This window comes from Corylus avellana, chromosome ca9 (assembly GCF_901000735.1).
Source record: "Corylus avellana chromosome ca9, CavTom2PMs-1.0".
NCBI lineage: Eukaryota > Viridiplantae > Streptophyta > Magnoliopsida > Fagales > Betulaceae > Corylus > Corylus avellana.
In genome coordinates, this window is record NC_081549.1 from 1,535,824 (window position 1) to 1,554,062 (window position 18,239).

At 35.9% G+C, this 18,239-nt stretch overlaps 2 protein-coding genes across 2 annotated transcripts; one reads left to right on the forward strand and one right to left on the reverse strand.

The window, feature by feature from the left end:
- Positions 1-1,434: 1,434 nt before the first annotated feature.
- Positions 1,435-10,107, forward strand: LOC132191372 (polyadenylation and cleavage factor homolog 4). Its single transcript, XM_059606340.1, has 6 exons — positions 1,435-2,226; positions 4,528-4,629; positions 5,013-5,276; positions 5,537-5,989; positions 7,181-9,184; positions 9,520-10,107. The coding sequence occupies exons 1-6, from the start codon at positions 1,855-1,857 to the stop codon at positions 9,532-9,534; spliced, it is 3,210 nt and encodes a 1,069-aa protein (XP_059462323.1). The 5' UTR covers positions 1,435-1,854; the 3' UTR covers positions 9,535-10,107.
- A 3,274-nt stretch (positions 10,108-13,381) lies between these two features.
- LOC132162097 (putative phytosulfokines 6) lies at positions 13,382-14,058 on the reverse strand. The gene is made up of 3 exons (XM_059572346.1): positions 13,930-14,058; positions 13,765-13,817; positions 13,382-13,659 (listed from the first exon to the last, which is right to left on the reverse strand). Exons 1-3 carry the CDS (start codon positions 14,027-14,029, stop codon positions 13,540-13,542), a joined length of 273 nt encoding a protein of 90 aa, XP_059428329.1. The 5' UTR covers positions 14,030-14,058; the 3' UTR covers positions 13,382-13,539.
- Positions 14,059-18,239: the final 4,181 nt, after the last annotated feature.

The window sequence follows — 18,239 nt, forward strand, 5'->3', positions numbered from 1 at the left end:
TTTTAAATTTTTCGACTTTGGACAAGCATATGTGTTCAACTAATAGAAGAAGGGAATGGAATCTCTTACTTTGCTAAATTGCTTGTGAATTCATATATTTTTATCAATTAAATCGAGTTTATGTTTTATTTAGTTATTTCTAAGATTCAACTTTTTAAAACAAACAGAAGATTTAGTAAATAGAGTAAACTTATATCATACATAACATGGGTGCTTAATCTTCCTTATTCCCTCCCTTTTAATATTAAGCCTGTGAGTACCAAACAATAGATTTAGTTTGACCAACTGTTTAAGAAAACTAACTATAGAAATTTGTTTTGTATGCATTGTAGGTTAAATAGTTTTTTTTTTTTTTGGTTTGAGACTTGCAATTTCTCAATCTCCCATCTATTTTTCATCTATATTTTTTTCAAATCTACTTATGAATTTGTAAGACCCACATAGGAGATGGACGGGATATGGAAAAATATAATTTATCTCTCTCTCTCTCTCTCTCTAAGTTTGTAGTTTTGGTTCAAAAATGTGTTTTGATGTAATATAGGTGAGCATATTTGGCACTAAATCATAGAAAAATATACCATTTAGAAGTTTGTTTTTGAAAAATTATGATTTAAAAATGTAGAAAAATCTATATTTTCAAATTGCAGTTAAGGTGTGTTCTTAACAACACATAATTTTAAGATTAAATTGTAATTTTAAAGGTTAAACTGCGATTTTATTAAAATCTTAATAGTATTTTAAAAAATTTATTTTTAAAATCACACATTTTGAAATTGCAAATTTAAACGGACTCAGAGTTGAGAAGCATTTTTTTGGCAGGGTGTATATTTAAAAATTATTTTGCATTTTGAACTGTTTGATAATGATTTAAGGAAATTGTGGCTCTGTCTATTAATATTTTTTTAAATTGTGTTTTTTGTTTGAAAAAGTGTTCGAATGTGACATAAATGTGAAATAAATTTTAAGTGTTTGGCGTTTTAGGTTATTTATTAATATTTTTATTTTGAAAAAAGAAAAGAAAAGAGAGAATAAAAAAAGGTTAACAAACATAGCCACAAGTTAACTCTTTATTTATTTTTTATTTTTACAAACCACAAGTTAACTTTAAAAACAGATAAATAATTTCAAAATCGTTATAAAATTAGGCATAATATTGTCTTCAAAGGGCGACTTAGTTAGTTGGGAAGTCGAAAAGACTAGTTATCCAAACAATTCAGATAAGGCTCAAGAATGTCGTTACGATAGCTGGCTACTAGAACGACCCTCCGCCGTAAAAGGTCCCAAGGGTCTAAAAGAGGGCAGCTGTCAATGATAGCAGCCCACAGTGGTTAAACAACCGAACCAGCCCACGTCTAAACTTGTTCTACATACAACTGAACGAGCCCACAACCCATCTCTTTCGCCTCTTTGACGGTCCCAGACATCGAAAGCTACATATACCACCTCGCCAATTATTACAATAAAAAAAAGAGAGTGCCCGCTTGCCCCTCTTTTCCTCGATTCATGAACTTCAGCTCCTACTCCCAGCCGAGCTTTTCAGTCTCTCTTATCTTACTCTGCTCTCTCTCTAACCGTTTCTCATCTTCCCTATCAAACCCTTGCCCTAATCCCAATCTCCAATCAATTAATTTCTTCCACAAATTCCTGTGCATGTATCGGAATTAGGTTTTTTGTTTTGTTTCTTGTTCTGGCTTTGTACAATTTAGCGCTAGGTTTTTTCAATCAATGTTTTGACTCCTTGTTGGGAGCAAGAAATTTATTGGATGTTGAAATTGTTTTTTGGTATTTTGTAATGATGATATAAATAGGGGATTAGGATTAGGATTAGGGTTAGGGTTCTGACTTTTGTATCGTATGGTAATGGAAATGGAGAGCTCACGTAGATCCTTCGATAGATCGAGAGAACCGGGCTTGAAGAAGCCGCGATTAACCGAAGAGCTCGACCGTGGTCCGAACCCGAACCCGATCGGCCGGCCTTTTGTGAGACCAGTGGTTGTGCATCCGGTGAGGTTCCGAGCGAGCGATAGGGATTCGGAGAGGAGTGACCGGGGGGGATATCAGCCACAGCCGCCGCAGCATCAGGAGCTAGTGACCCAGTATCAGACCGCGCTAGCTGAGCTCACGTTCAATTCAAAGCCGATTATCACTAACTTGACTATAATCGCCGGTGAGAACCTCGTTGCAGCGAAGGCGATTGCCGCCACTGTCTGTGCCAACATTCTCGAGGTGAACCCAAGTTTTTTTACCATTCTTTTGGTTATGGCGCCAATTTGTTGTTTGAATTGAATTGTAAGGAATTTTGGGATAGAACGAGAAGAGAAAAACTTCATAGTAATATATATAGGTAGAATACTGTTTTAGTGAAAAGAAGAGATAAATATATTGTAAGGGCAAGTTGGGTTTAATGGAATGCTTATCGTTTTGAAGTAATAGCCCAGTGCGTCGTGGAGAAAGTGCTTGTCTTGGATGTGCCATGTGGAATGTTTATGTTGCTCACAGAGCCGTGGGTGCTCTACGAAACAATTTAATCTGTCTCGCAGCTTTTTTCATTTATTTATTTATATGAATGGTGTTGATGTGAATTTCTAAGCTTTCTATCCAGTGCGCTAGGTAATATTAATGGTGGTCATCCATATTACGTGTATTTATCAGTTATAAGGAGTGAAAGAGATGAGAGTGGTGTATGGTTTCGTTGTTTCAGTGAAGCTTTGGGCTGCAATTAACTGTGTAAAGGGCATTGCAAGTTGTATCCATATAATTTTCTTCAATTCCACCTGTTGTGTAATGTGCTGGCTCTGTTAAATTAATGGCCTCATGTTGGGGCATCTGATACGTGCATCAGATTAGTGTGTATAATGAGCAGCTTTACAGGAACCTTTTCAATAAAAGTGCATACAAATAGGGCCAACATTCTGCGCAAACATGGTTATTGTTGAATATGACTTGTACCTGGTTTGGGACCAAATCGTTTTTTCCGTCCTTGTATGAGTTTTGCACGTAATGCTACGTAGCATTTTGTCATTTTATTTTATGATTCCTTTATCCAAGAATGTTGCAGTATTCCTCCACGGCAATGGAACAAAGCAGCTGACCAGCAATTTTATAATATTTTAGGTCTTGGTTTTACTTAAATGTTGGTTGTGTTCCTTGTCCTGATTATGGAACTATATACCCAATGGATTTAGTCGTTCTATTGAATTATGATGTTATGTACCCTGAGAGAGATTTAATTTGTCACAGATGCAATTATGCTCAGTTATACATCACTCTTGGGTTAGCATTAGTTCTTTGATCTACAGCAATTTTGTTAAGGTAAATAAGGATAGTGGTGTAAAAACGATAAAATAAGACATTGTCATTCTTTTGATGAAGATCTACTTGAGTTGATGGGCATTTCATATAATATTTTATCCTGTTAATTCAAAGATTGAGGCAATGTTGAATCTACTTGCAGCAGTCATGGTCAAGCCTAAGATATACTAGTTCTCATGATAAGTGATGAAGTAAACCAATTGCTTTGCATTTGGTGAATTAGTACAGAAGTCAACATCTTATAACGTTCTTAAATTTAATTCCTTCTTTTGAGTTTCTACCATCCTTCTCCCCCCCAACAAAAAAAAAAAAAAGGTGAGAAAACCCATGCTGCAGCTTAAACTATATGTTCAAGTACAGAGTCTGCTGTGGGGATGTTGCTTTAGATACCACATTATGTGGGAGTGGCAAAAGATGGGTTGTAGGGGTACTTTTTAATATTACACAAAGGAGCTGGAAGTCCCTTATGATTAGGAAACTAAAATGGGATGCCTAATTCTTTGTTAAGTACAGAATGAAGGAGAAAGCATCAAAACACATCTCAGATGAAGTTAGTTCCAAGTAAAAGTGAGACTGAAAAATTGCTTTAGCAGGAGGGATAAGAATTATTTTCTAAGTAAAAGGAGCTCAAGTTTCTTGTTCTTTTTGCTACTAATTCCTATGTTGCTTCTCTTGTATACTCCCTGTGAACATCGGGGTGCCTTACGTTTTTAATGATATTTCGTTTATTTATCAAAAAATTGTTGACATGGTAGATCTGTATGGACAGGCTATATAGTTGGGATATTTCACAAGATTTGGTTTTGGGAAATCATTGCACTTAAATTGGTGTCTAGTAAGGGTAGCAATTTGTGATCCTGGTTTTTGGAGAAATTTGAGGGGTTTGGTGTTCGTTTAGTTGCTCTTAATGACCTCATTGTCAAACCTCGTAAACTCTATGTCTAATTTTATTGATATATAAGTGTTGAGAATTTCCATTTTAGCTGCCCTGGTGGCCTTGGGGAACAATGGGTATGAGGGTGTGGTATATCTGCTCTGTGTTGTTTGTTGATCTAGTTTTCACTTGGCTTTAATGGATTCAAATAGTCAGAGGTTTCAAGCTTCTTTCCTTCTTTTTTTTTTTTTTGGGGCTTTAGGCCCACAGTTATTTTAGTCTCTTATTTGTTTGAAGAAAATTTCAGTATATTATAACTAATCATAAGTTTAAACTTGCAGGTTCCTAATGAGCAAAAGTTGCCGTCGCTCTATCTTTTAGACAGTATCGTAAAGAATATTGGTGGGGATTACATAAAATACTTTGCTGCTAGACTACATGAGGTTAGATATTTATTTTTGTGTAACCTCTCTCAATGGAGGTCTTTCTGGTTTAAAACATGAGTGTTTAGGTATTATGCTTATCATAATGAATGCTTTTTGTGTACTATGTTTACTAATGTATTTAGGCACTTGTGAAAAAAGAAACAAAGAATTTTTGACAATTTTTATGTTGTGAAATTTCAGTGCTGGACTTTATCAATGTGAATTGTATATTTACAGGAAAAGAGTTATAGCTGTCCTTGCTTTTTTAATGCATTCATCCATTAATTATGGCCCGCCTCCCATCCAATAATAAACAGTTTTGTCTTTCAGATGCAAGATTTTATGCTTGATCTTTTAGTATTTATTACTTGGTAGTTGCCGATTGTTTTATGCACTTCTAGGTTTTCTGCAAGGCATATAGGCAAGTAGACCCTTCTGTTCATTCAAGTATGCGGCATCTTTTTGGAACTTGGAAAGGAGTCTTCCCTCTTCAGGCACTTCAGATGATTGAGAAAGAACTTGGCTTCACTCCCATCATCAATGGTTCATCTTCGGCAGCTACAACAACAGCTAAACCAGATTCTCAGTCTCAACGCCCACCGCATAGCATTCATGTTAATCCTAAGTATTTAGAAAGGCAGCAGCGCCTTCAGCAGTCCAGCAAGGTATGTGCAATCATGTTTTAAGTTTAAACTTTTGAGTTGATTATTGTAATGCTTCCAAGATTTTCCTATGCATGGATTTAGTCACTGTAACGCAATGTTCAATTGTTGAGGGGAAGGTGTTAAAGGACCTATATATCTAGCCTTCACCTGCTGTATTGATGTTATGCTAGATATTGTTTATTTTGAGTATTGCCTGCTGCATCTGAAATTTAAGGGTCACATTTTGATGTTATAAGGTTTTTTGGTTGTTGTAATTTCAGCGTCCGATTAGAGAGGCACCTAGTGAATCTGTTCATGAGAAGAATATTGGTTCTCCATATGGAGACTATGAATATGGTTCTGATCTTTCAAGGAATTCAGGCTCGGGAGCTGGAAGAACTGGTGGGAGAATTGAGCAAGGACATGACAAACCTTCGTATGGAACTGGAGGCAGTGTTGCAGAGACAATATCTAGCCAAAAGAATGGTTTCAATATCAAACATGGATTTCCAAATTACCGAGCACCCAAACCTGCATATGCTGATGCACATCTAAAGCCAACACAGAGTATTGCAAATAGGAGTGGCAGTGCGATGTCTAGTAGCTGGAAGAATTCTGAGGAAGAGGAGTTCATGTGGGATGATATGAACTCCAGATTAACGGATCAGCATGCATCCAATGTCTCTAATGACTCAAGCAAAGATCATTGGACTACTGATGATTCAGAAAAGTTGGTGAGTTAGGAAGATTGGGACTTTGAAAAATGAGTTTTGATTCAGCTTATTGATGCTTTTATTTGAGAAGTGATCTCAGGTCAAAAGGAAACCAAAAAAAAAAAAAGAAGGGAAAAAGTAAAAACTTAAAAGCAATAATTTACTCTTATTAGTTGGATGCAAATATTTTATTTGCAGTTTCTTTGCAAAGAATTCCTTCTTTGAATCCTTTTATAGTATCAGCTTGCTAGCAGAACCCTTTATTTTATTATTATTTTTTTTTTTCAGATTAATACCCCTTAACAGCACTTGTGTGTAGAGTATTTTCTGTTGAGGGTACAATCTGTTACTTCATTTTATTTTTATTTTTTAAAACATTATCTGCCACTTGGCTATTATTTGATTGCATGCACTATAATTTTGATGCTTGGGTTTTCACTTAAAATATTAAGTGGAACTCGTATTGACTTCTATGTTTGTTTTTATTTTTTCTCAAATACCTTGGATGTCGAGGACGACAACTTTATCTGGGGTCAACTGACCATAGGTGAATGACCTGTTCCATGTGCAAACTGCATCTTTAGTGAAGGCTGGTGCATCATTTGCTTATTTATGTGTGGGCAACTCTGTGGATTCTTGAGTATTTTAATACTTTTGCTCAAGTTATTACTTTTGTTGTATATAACCACGGCACACCGTTTAGCCTTGTTAAAAACATATTTCAAATGCCATGATCCAAGTTTATAAGTTACTTATCAAAAAAAAAAATGATCCAAGTTTATAAGTTGCTGTTTGAAAGAAATTTTTTTTTAAGGAAAAAGTTTCAATAGAAGTATGTGCCATGATTTGAATCTTTTGATTTCTGTTTGAAGCCATGGGTCATAACTGAAAAAGGGGCAGGAACTTTCAGAAACCATATCTAATGTCTACGTGATTGGACCCCTCATCTTGGAGTGAGGATATAATGTAATGGGAATCTGACCTTATATTTGTTAACCTTCTTTTGTCTTCCGCCCTCAAGGATTTGTACAAGTACTTCACAGCCATAGTCATATCACCAATTAGGGCTGACCCAAGTCCCTGTCTAGCTATCTTGGCAGAGGAAGAAAGATCTGTCAGTTATAAAATTTTGACATATGTTGTTCTCTACAAAGATGCCAAACTTGGAACCATCTATGACGTGAGTTATGACTAATAATTTGCCATGTGCAGGGGTTCGAATACCACCTTCGAAAACCACATAGTTTAGCTGATGTTGGGTCAAAGGTCAATAAGGAAGCTTCCGGCAATTTGCTATACAACGACCAGAAAGAGTTAACTCCTTTTGGGCACCGGATGTCATCATCTTGGCCATTGCAAGAATCACATTCCATTGATGGGGTGATCCGTAATTCAAGCCATTCAGAAGCCTATGCCACCACTCTCAGTGGGTCATCGGCAAGTGTAGCTTCTTCACTATCAAGGATGGGAGGTCGACTGCCGATGCGGCCATCACATACTGGAGCATCAGGTTTGGGGGGTGTAACAACTGCTGTATCGGGGTCCTCTGGATCTGTAGGGCAGCAACGGTTTCAGTCTCTGGGAGCAGCATCACCATCTGCACAGTCACCCATGCGCCAGTATCCTTCGTCACCTTCGTTAACAGTGCAACCTTCCCATCATCAATCACAAAGTTTGACTGAGCAGGACCATCCACAGACTCAGTCACTGCCTCGGCCTGATTTAAAGTCTTCACAATTTTTGGGGCAGTTGAATGTAGGGCCCCTCAACCAATATACTCAGGAATCCTCACCTCTCGAGCCTCCTATCATTCAGCTGGGACTCTTGCAAAAGTTACAGCCTCGGGGTGTACGAGCTTCATCTCCTTCAGTGCCTTCTTTTCAGCCAAGGCACCATGATCTGCCACAAACTGACTCTGCACAGGCTCAACCATCTGGTGAGATTCTAAAGTCTATCCTGCCTCCTGTCTCAAATTTTGTAACTCCCTCAACAATGGGGAATTCTGCATCAGACCATTCAGATACTCTTCCTGCAGAATCTTCAGGACAATCAAGTACATCTAGTTTGTTGGCTGCTGTTATGAAGAGTGGAATTTTATCTAACAATTCAATTACAGCTAGCCTACCTAATCTGAGTGTCCAGGGCATGGGGCAAGTTCCATCACAGTCAGGTATTCAGCCTCCCCTGCCAAGTGGGCCTCCGCCGACGCAGTTTACATCCTCAGGGCCCAGTATTGTGTCTACAACTTCATTAAGTTCTTCCCATAATAACTCACCAGCTCCGGCAAATCTATCTCAAGGAAAGGTAGAACCACCTCTGCCACCTGGTCCACCACCTTCATCTCTTGCAGGTAGTGCATCCACACAAACCTCAAGTGCCATGAAGGATGCCTCAAATCCAATTTCAAACCTTTTGAGCTCATTAGTTGCAAAGGGTTTGATATCAGCATCAAAGACTGAGCCACCAACTCCTGTGCCAACTCATACCCCGAATAAATCGCAAAACAAGAGCCTGGGCATTACTACCACTAGCTCTGTATCAGTTTCTTCGGTACCCGATTACTCAGACACCCCTGTTTCAATTACTAGGGATGAGGTATCTTTTCCAGTACCTTCCAATGAAAGCTCTGTTGCGTTACCTCAATCTGCCGCAGTGGAAATAGAAAACCTCATAGGTTTCAAGTTTAAGCCAGATGTCATCCGAGAATTTCATCCATCTGTGATCAGCGCACTATTTGATGACCTTCCACATCAGTGCAGTGTTTGTGGTCTTCGACTTCAGCTTCAAGAGCATCTTGATAGACACTTGGAGTGGCATGCTCTTAGAAAACCTGAACCTATTGGTTTAATTAGTGGATCAAGGAGATGGTATGCAAACTCAAGTGACTGGGTTGCTGGGAAGCCAGGACTTACATCTGGGGTTGTGTCTGCTGGTGTGGCTGACGAGTCTAGTAAGACAATGGTCAAGAGTGAGCCGATGGTTCCTGCAGATGAGAGTCAATGTGCATGTATTTTGTGTGGGGAGGTTTTTGAAGATTTTTACAGTCAAGAAAGGGGTGAGTGGATGTTCAAAGGGGCAGCCTACGTGACTATCCCATCTAGGGATGATGAGATAGGAACTTCAAATGACAGTGCTGCCAAGGGTCCTGTTGTGCATGCAAATTGTATGTCAGAAAGTTCAATTCATGACTTGGGACTGGCTAGAGGTATCAAAATGGTAAGGCTCAGTGTTCAATAAGGATGGACTGAAAGGATGTCATCAAGTATAACATCCAAGATATCATGTGCTGACATTGTGAAGGATCAGACCCATTGTTGTCTCCCTTTTATTTTGTTTCTAATTGGTCGAAGGATGTGACGGATTGATAGTTTGATCTTTTCACTTCAGACCAGTGCAAATGGTGGGCCTGATCCTCTTTATGTAAAATGGTCAAAATATCTTGTTGGTTCTCTCAGTCACTCCATTTTGTGCTTCCCATGACTACTGTTTGAACTTTCCAATGAATGGTTCATTCTGATGTTTGATTGATTGTAGTTCTCATCTTTTGACAGGAAAAGGATGTATAAACACTTTGAGGCGTTAGAGACTCTCTAAGGCAGATTCTATTTGTAGAGAAGCTGACAGTGGGAATCCTGGTGTAATATACATAGCTTAAACATGCATGATCCTTGCATGGTAATTTTGTTGTGCCTCAAAATGGTGCTGAGTGCTGATGAATTGTTGTTCCTGCTCTCATTTTTTTTTTTGTCATTTCTTTTTGATTTAATTCATAGTTTGAAAGAAATAGATATAATTGCCAGATAGTGCATTGCACCTGAACTTTCTTCACTAACGTGGTTGATGTGTTATTCCTTTATTTTTCTGTATCTGATTTTGCTCAAGCGGGTGGCTCTTCACTTGATACCAGCATCTGATGGTAGCAACACAAGGAAATCATTTCGACCCATGTCCATTCAATTTCATTAATGGGAGAAGGTCTCTGTATCATTTAAATAGTAATGAAACTTGTCTCTTTTCCTTTTCTTTTCAGGTGTGATTTTGAGCTTTGTTTCTTGAATTATATTGTTTCTTATCTCATGGGAAAATAATGGATTATGTTGTTATTTCGGCAAGTAAAATAGATATTATGTTATTTTTCATATTCGATTTTGAGCGCAAACTTCTTAATTGGCATCTTAAATGGGTGTTCGGTTACTCTTTACTTTCTTATCTCTTGGATGTTGGTCTTTGCATTTTCCCTTTTTTGGTTCTTAGGTTGAAGGAATTCCTTACAAAAGAAGGAAAAACTTGAAAAATTCAATGCCTGTGTTATCATTTCCTTATAGATGTAAATTCTAGGTATGCATGATCCTCCTCTGAGGTTTTTTCAAGGTTTTTTTGTCGATAAAGTAGCTGGCCAATCAAACATGTAAGTTACTATGTACATTAAGGAATATCTATTTGCATCCTTGGATTTCCAGAATGTTTGGTCACTCTGCTATTTGTTTCTTCCCGAGTTACAGATGAGGATCCATGTTATTGGCTACACGAATTTTTGTAAAATTTTCTGAAGTCTTGAGAGTGGAAGTTGTAGGGTCAACTTATCCCATGCAATTCAGGATCTAAGAGAGACCCATATGTCTTAAACAGGTGGGGCCGTGCAGGTGTGTCCTGCAATTTCCCTCTTTTAAGCTGCTCAAGTTTCAGAAATTGGGGTGCTTAATAACAAGGAATATTAACCCATTTCAAACACATCCTGCGGTTGGAAAAGAGGGTGTTTTCTTGTTTAGTTTCACTTACCCAATGAACTCTTGGCTAGTGTCCAGTGTTGAAGTCTTTTGGGCAGACTTGATGACGTGTTTACCACACCGATGAAAGTGCTGGGAAAAACTCCCATCAGATTGACTGCAGAAGCTATTAGGTTTGTTTGAAGATCAATTGATGGGTCCCACATTTAAATCTGTTAACTTAATGAAATCCTTATCAATCTGTTTTAGTAGACCTTTAAATCTACTAATCTATTTCTATCGAGTGCTGCTATGCGGCAGCCAAAAGGCTGCCTAGTGTCAGACATGTATTAAAAAATAATAATTTTAAAATATTGGCTATGGCAGACGCTGGGATGACCCTAAGCTACCGTAAATCTCTACTCATTTCTATCTCCTATAGTATAATCCGAAGAAGTTACGGGTTGTTTGCCATTGATGCCACTTTTAATATACCAATGTGAAGCGGAGAGAATTTTAAATGACATGGACATGATGTCATTTCATTTAAAATTTTAAGTAATATGACATCATATTCTAAACCATAGAATTGAGAGAATCCATGTTTGGTGAGGCTTCAGTTCAGTGACAAAGTTGGGGTGGCCAATGTAGGCCATGGCCTTCCAACACAAGGGAAAATATATATATATAATTTTTTGGGTTAAATACTAAAATCCCTCATAGGGTTTGGACTCTTTATTTTTTGCCCCCTAGGGTTTGATTTGTATCATATGAGGTACCTGTGATTTTTATAAAGACGAAAATAGTACATCTGTTAAAATTCTGTCCAAAACTTAACGAAAGTCAACACCAATCAAACATCAACACGTGTCATGTAATTAATTTCTTATTTAAAAAAATAAAAATAAAAAAAATAAAAAAAGAAAGAAAAAAATTGGGGGTGGCGGTGGCCCGGCCTCCCCTTGGTGCGAAGGGGGTCACCAAAACCACCCCAGTGGATACTAGGGTGGCTCGGCCACCCCATTGGAGGTGGTTTCGGCCACCCCCTTGGCACAAAGGGGGTGGCTTGGCCTCCCACCCCCAAATGGCCCCCCAATTTTTTTTTTTTTTTTTTTTGAAAAAAAATATATATATATATATATATATATATATATATATATATACACACACACATCAAAGAAGAACTACAACCAAGATTCCAAGAACAACAAAGAAGGGTTGGACAACCCAACAATAAGCCTTAAAACAAATAGAGTAAACATAAATTAGTAGAGAATGCATCAAATAGATGACACAATCTATAGATTCTTGGCACGAATACCAAAAAAGTGACCGTCATTTAAGGCTGTTAGACAAGGCGTAGGCATTGGCATAACACGCAAATAGAGGCATGACCCTCAAAATACCCTTCAACCTTACGTGAACACGTGTAGGAAATAACAATAGAAACAGAAAAATCAAGGAAAAAACATAAAACCCAATAATCAATAATAGCAGAGATGGCGAGGTGAAAGCGTGTGAGGCTGTGACAAGGGTGCAAGAAGTGGCAACCAAGAGTAGAGAAGCCAAAGATGATAGTAGTGGAGCGCGTTGGGAGGAGGTGTTGACTGAGGATGACATATCTAACTCAAAAAAACCAGATAAAATTTTCAAAGCAAATCTAAAGGAATGAGATGTCGCGGCCGAGCAAAGGTGGCGACAATGCAAAGGTGGAAGGACTGAGGTTGCGATTTTGAGGGGAAGAGAATCCTTTTGGATGGATAACCAAAGGAAATGGGGGTAAAAAAAAAAAGGGTGGTGTGGGTGGGGTGGGGGGAGAGGAAGTAGAAGGGGAAAGGGAGGAGGAGTGAGGCATAGAGATGCTTCCCTCCTCCCACGGCCATCTGGTTTTCATAGATTAAGTTTTTGGTTTTTTGGAGAGAAAAAGTTGGATTAGCTGAATTTAATTATTTAATTAATACATTAATACTTTCTCTTAGAGTCTTATATATAGTCTCAAACTATATTTCAATAAGTAAGGTCTAATATTGAATATTTGATTAAAATAAAAATAAATTATAGAACAAAAGTTCAAACTCAAGCTAGATTTATACTCTAATACCTCTTTCCTCTCACGGTCTCACCCATGAACGATAGATCGGGTGAGAAACGAATGGAGAAAACGCCATTCTAAAGTACGTAATTATTTTCTCCTTTGGGACAACAAAAGATTCTTTTGTCGGGAAAAAATCAAAATGTGGAGATAATTTCTAATTGAAAACAGGAGGCTGAAGTTGATCTTTCACTGTTGAAAGTGCTCCACTTCCGTGAGAGCTTGGGAATGAGAGCCCAATAATTGGAGCATGTCAGTGCGTCATGTCGAGAGAATTCACATGCTTCAAAAAGGGTGGTTCGGCAGCAGAATGTATCAAGAAATTTATACAGTAATTATATATATATAAATAAATTATTAGAAATTTACCAAAATTATTCCCTATAATTTGTACGTGCAATTCTCTAAATCCAAGGCATGGATGCATTATCGTGATCAATTGAGATAATGATAATTTTTTTTTTTTGTTAAGATTGTGATAAGTTGGTCGTCAATACATTAATAATTGGAAAATGGTACTTTGTCTTCTCTTAAAATTGCAAAGAGAACAGCTTATTTGTAATTACAATCTTCTCCCAATCACGCAAATGTAGTCTAAACATTTAGAAACACAGAGAATAAAATACGGACTTTCTTGTCTCATATTATAAGTACTATGATGTAAATAGTTACATGGGATTAGTTTCTTATATATCCAAACCCAGCTTCTTTAATGAAGCTGTAGTGCATATATATATATATATATATATATATATATATATATATATATTCATTTACGGAGCCTTTTTAGGCTTAACGTGCTGGGTATAAATGTAATCCAAGTGAGCCTCCACCATCATCCTTCCCTTCAAACATTCTCCGTCATCTCCATGACACTCCTCTAACCCCATCAGCTGTAAATTAACAAATACACCACCCAATTATTAACAGGGAAAAGAGAGAAGAGAGAGATCTAGAGAGAGAGAGAGAGAGAGAGAGAGGGGTATTAGGAATTTTACATTCGAAAATTCTTCTGAGTGATCTGTGAATGAATTAGCAGCATGAGTGATCCCTGTAAACAATTTCCAAAGCTCAAAAATCTCACCAAATGTATACGAATGTACAATTCATAGAGAGGAAAACGAAAGAGATCGAAGAAACTCTAGCCTCTAGCTATAGCTTACCTTGTTTTGGTGATAGGAGACGAGCAGATGCGAGGAAAGAACAAAGAAGAAAAACAAAGAAAAGAAAGATGACTGCTGTATGAAATTTTTGTGGCTTCATTGCTTCACTACTAGTGTTTATCGCAGAGGTTTGGATGGAGGTAGGCCTTTAAATAAGATGAAATATGCGTGCTAGCTACGTTGGTTTCTGACCAAGTCAAATGGGAGTCTCCAAACGTGGCAGTTACAAACTTACGTACCAGAACAGTGGGTGGGTCCTAAATATACCATTTCAATTGATTCTCACCTATTTTTTTTGCCGTTACATTATAACATCTCAGCGAGAGGTTTCATTTTAATTACTCAACAAATAATTTTTTATTTTTTATTTTAGCTATTAGTTTCGAAAAGTGTTAGGAAGTTAAACAAATGAACCCAACAAAATTTTTTAAACTGACGTGGCATGAGTTTTTGAATTAAAAAATGCAATTTCCTCTCCCTTATTTGTCACTCACGGTTAGCCATGTCAGTTTAAAAAAATTTCTTAGTTCATTTATTTAGCTCTCTAACATTTCCCTAGTTTTTCACTATACCCTATAATAAAACATCTATTCTTACCATCTATTATAATTAGATATTATTTTTCAGTATTATTTTTTTTTTTTCTTTTCCCATAAAGATAGAGAATGAGAGAAAAAATTTAAAAAATAAAAAGAAAGAAAAAATATAATAAAATATTACTTAAAAAATTGTTACACTCGGAGCGGAAAAACAAGACATAGTAATTAAATTTAACTAAAAAACTAATTTACAAGGACGGTTAGAAATTTTCTAATACTAAATATAGAAGAGTCGCTCTAAAAAAAAAACTTAATTAAGTCAATCTGAACCTACTCAAATAGATAGATTTATATATAAAAAAAAAACTCTCTTATATTTAGTGTTTAAATTACTAGCTAATAAAATGATTTAAAATTTTTATCCATTTCAATATCCCTTCAAATAGAATCTCCTACAATTCCTTATCCGATTGTGGAGGAAAGAAAGTAGATTTGTTGGAATCCGAGACGTAGGGAATTCCTAGCTATCCATATCTGATATCACTTTGCTGGAGTTTAGGTACAAATGTATGTTATGTGACGAAGATAAAATAGCATCATCATCTCAATTTGTGCCATAATTTATAAGTCCAAGATGGATCAACGGAGAGACAATATGTGTCATGTGTGTGAGTGTCATTGTCATGTGGTCCAGTTGAAATTTCAAAAAAAAACAAAACAGAAAAGGATGTGAACTGAGAAAGAAAGAAAGAAAGAAAGAAGCCCCACGCTTCCTCTCATTCTAGTATAGCCACACCATTTTCTCCTCGGAAAACGAAAGAGAGATAGTGGATGTTTACACAACGTCAATAAGTCAACCCTGTGGACTGCCATAGCCGACAGCTGTTTTCCATTGCTTATTTTAATTGCCCCACAATTTCCACGTGTTCCAATACTCCGCAACTATGACCTTTTTTTTCTTTTTCTTTTTTTCTTCTGTACTGTAAATTTCCTTGTTACAATAGCTTTCTATGTAGTGTTTCTTAAATAACACTCTACTGCTACACACTCACTATATTTTTTTCAAAAAAAATTAATATTAAAATATTCTCACTTTTATATCACATCATTTATTTTTTACTACTATTTAAATAAAAAAAATTACTACAAAACAAATTTTTTCTACTTTCAATACTACTTTCACTTTTCTATACCAATCATTATTTTCTTTTTAATTTTTTTTTTATTATAAACAGTGTGTTGAAATTCCCTTGTTGTTTAACAAACATGGCTTATAGACTGTAACCAGGGCCGGCTCAATGTATTTGGGGGCTTTAGGCGAAAGTTTGAAGATGGGCCTTATTTTTTTTAATATTTAAATATTAATTAAATAATATTTATTTTAATAATATTATTATTATTTTCATTCTCATTGTTGTTTCATGACTTTTAAGTTTAACTTTTAACTAGTTGCCCAAAAAAATTGATGTGGCATATTTGTCTTTTTGGGTTAATTAGTCTTATTTTACAATGGGCTTATTATATTGAGGCCTTATTTTAGAGGCCTAAACTTGTTATGAGAAAAAATTTTGGGCCTTATTTAAAAAAAAAAAAAAAAAAATTATGCATCAAGTTAAAATAAAATTAAAAAAAAAATTTAAGCCTTATTAAAAATTTTTTTGGACCTTATTAAAAAAAATTTTGAGCCTTCATAACTGGGGGCCCTAGGCAACCGCCTCAATGGCCTAGCCATTGAGCCGGCCCTGACTGTAACGTAGAAGCCAAACTTTGGATAGGTACGTGTGTTTTAAAATGTAATATTTAAGAAATAACGATTTAAAAAGGTGGAATTTTACTAAATATTTGAAAATTTATAATTCGACCTTTATAGTTGTGATTTTTTTTTTTCATGTAATTTTTAAAAACATAATATTTTTACGTTTTCAAATCACAATTTTCTAAAAAAGCACTTCTAAACCAAATATTTTTCAGGATTTAATTTAAAACACATTTTAGAACCAAACATACTATTTGAGTAAAACTTGTTATGCATGGCTGGGGGAGGATATATAATCGTTTATACTCGTTACGACTGCATGCTAGTTTGTACTCATTATTTTTAACTAAAATGAAGAGAATTTGATGAGCTCATTTCTCACGCAAGTCTATAACAAGAATCCCAAGTCCCAACAACCTAGAGCTTCGCTTTCTTTGACTTGAAAGATCAAGAAATGATAAAGGCAAAAAGCATGTGCTAGAATAATGTCCACTCCCATCCCTTCATCTTCCACCACTAAATGGACGATACACTTATAAATTATGTCCAATTTTTCTTTTTCTAAAAAAAAAAAAAAAAAAAAGCTTTGATGATTCTAAGTTTTGACCTTTCCAGATGAACACGGATTCAATGTATGAACCCACTCGAGTTTTTTTATTTATTTTTTTCTATATTTTCTCTAGTGAGTTTTGAGTGGAGGCTGAAGGGAGAAGAGAAGACTTCTGTACGACCCATTTCTCATTCTTGTTTGCAATTACGTGCGAAGTTTCCTGTGACTCCCCGCGTCGTCTCTTTCCAATAGACAATGCTTAAATATTACAAGTAACATGATATCTCGTACCCAAACTTTGTTCTACACCATAAAGGAATTTTGTACCAAACATTACAATTTCTTGGTGTTTTCTTTTATCTTCGTAAAAAATTCTTCCATCCATGTTAAAAATAATACATAAAATATATAACGTAAAAAAATAAAAAAAAATAAAAAATAAAAAAAGCAGAAAGAGTACAAGTATTTCGGGGTGATTTGGTCTCCGATTTTTTTTTTTCTTTTTTTTTTTTTTGGCCCCTAAAAAATTACAGAGAGATGATAATTTGTTAAAAAAGAAAATCAACACAAATAATATATATAAATTATAACAATCCAATGGTCACAGTTTAAAGCTGGAGGGGATTGTAGTGATTGAAAAGAAGTATCAATAAATGGATGTTGATTGATTGCCTCAAAAAGCATATATAATCTGTAGCTATAGTTACCTTGGCCCTTTTCCCTTCCCATGCGTCTAACTTTTGCCTCAAATTACTTTACTTTATTGGTTATACGTTAACTTTGATGAGGAATACACACTTGCCACTTGCCTCCCTATAAATTATTAAAATGGATCGATGTTGATTAATTGGCGTTATCAAAAAGGCACCAAATACCAATCCATCTCTAGCAGTACTAGTTTTAATTCCCTACGTACCCATGGGTCAAACTTTTGCCTCAACTTTCTTTGGTTTATAGTTATATATATATGAATTTGGAGGAAGTAGAAAGAAACATTTGTATAATATATGTGGAAGTACCTTTAATGGATGTTGATTGATTGCCTCTTAAATTTTGGATCATTGTGCCTTTATCAAAAAGCACCATCTCTAATTACTTCAATTTTTTAGTTCGTGTACGTGAACTTGGAGAAAGCAGACAGATTTGCGTAATGGTTTTTCAAAACAACCTTTTTTTCCCTTGAGAAAACGCTTTTGATTTGGAATAGACGTGCATGAATAGTTATTCTTCCACCACCTCAAAATATTCTCACTTATCCCATTCTTTTTTCTTTTTCTTTTTTTGGAACAACACTTATCCCATTCTTTCATTATCCCACCTGTTTGGAAAGAAAGGAAAAGCAATTGCAGCTTTCTTTGACAATATAAAGTCTTCTATGCATAGCAACCAAAAAAAAAAAAAAAATCACAATCTTATAACAGCAGATTAATTTATGTTGTGCATGCAATCGCAAATTATATAAACA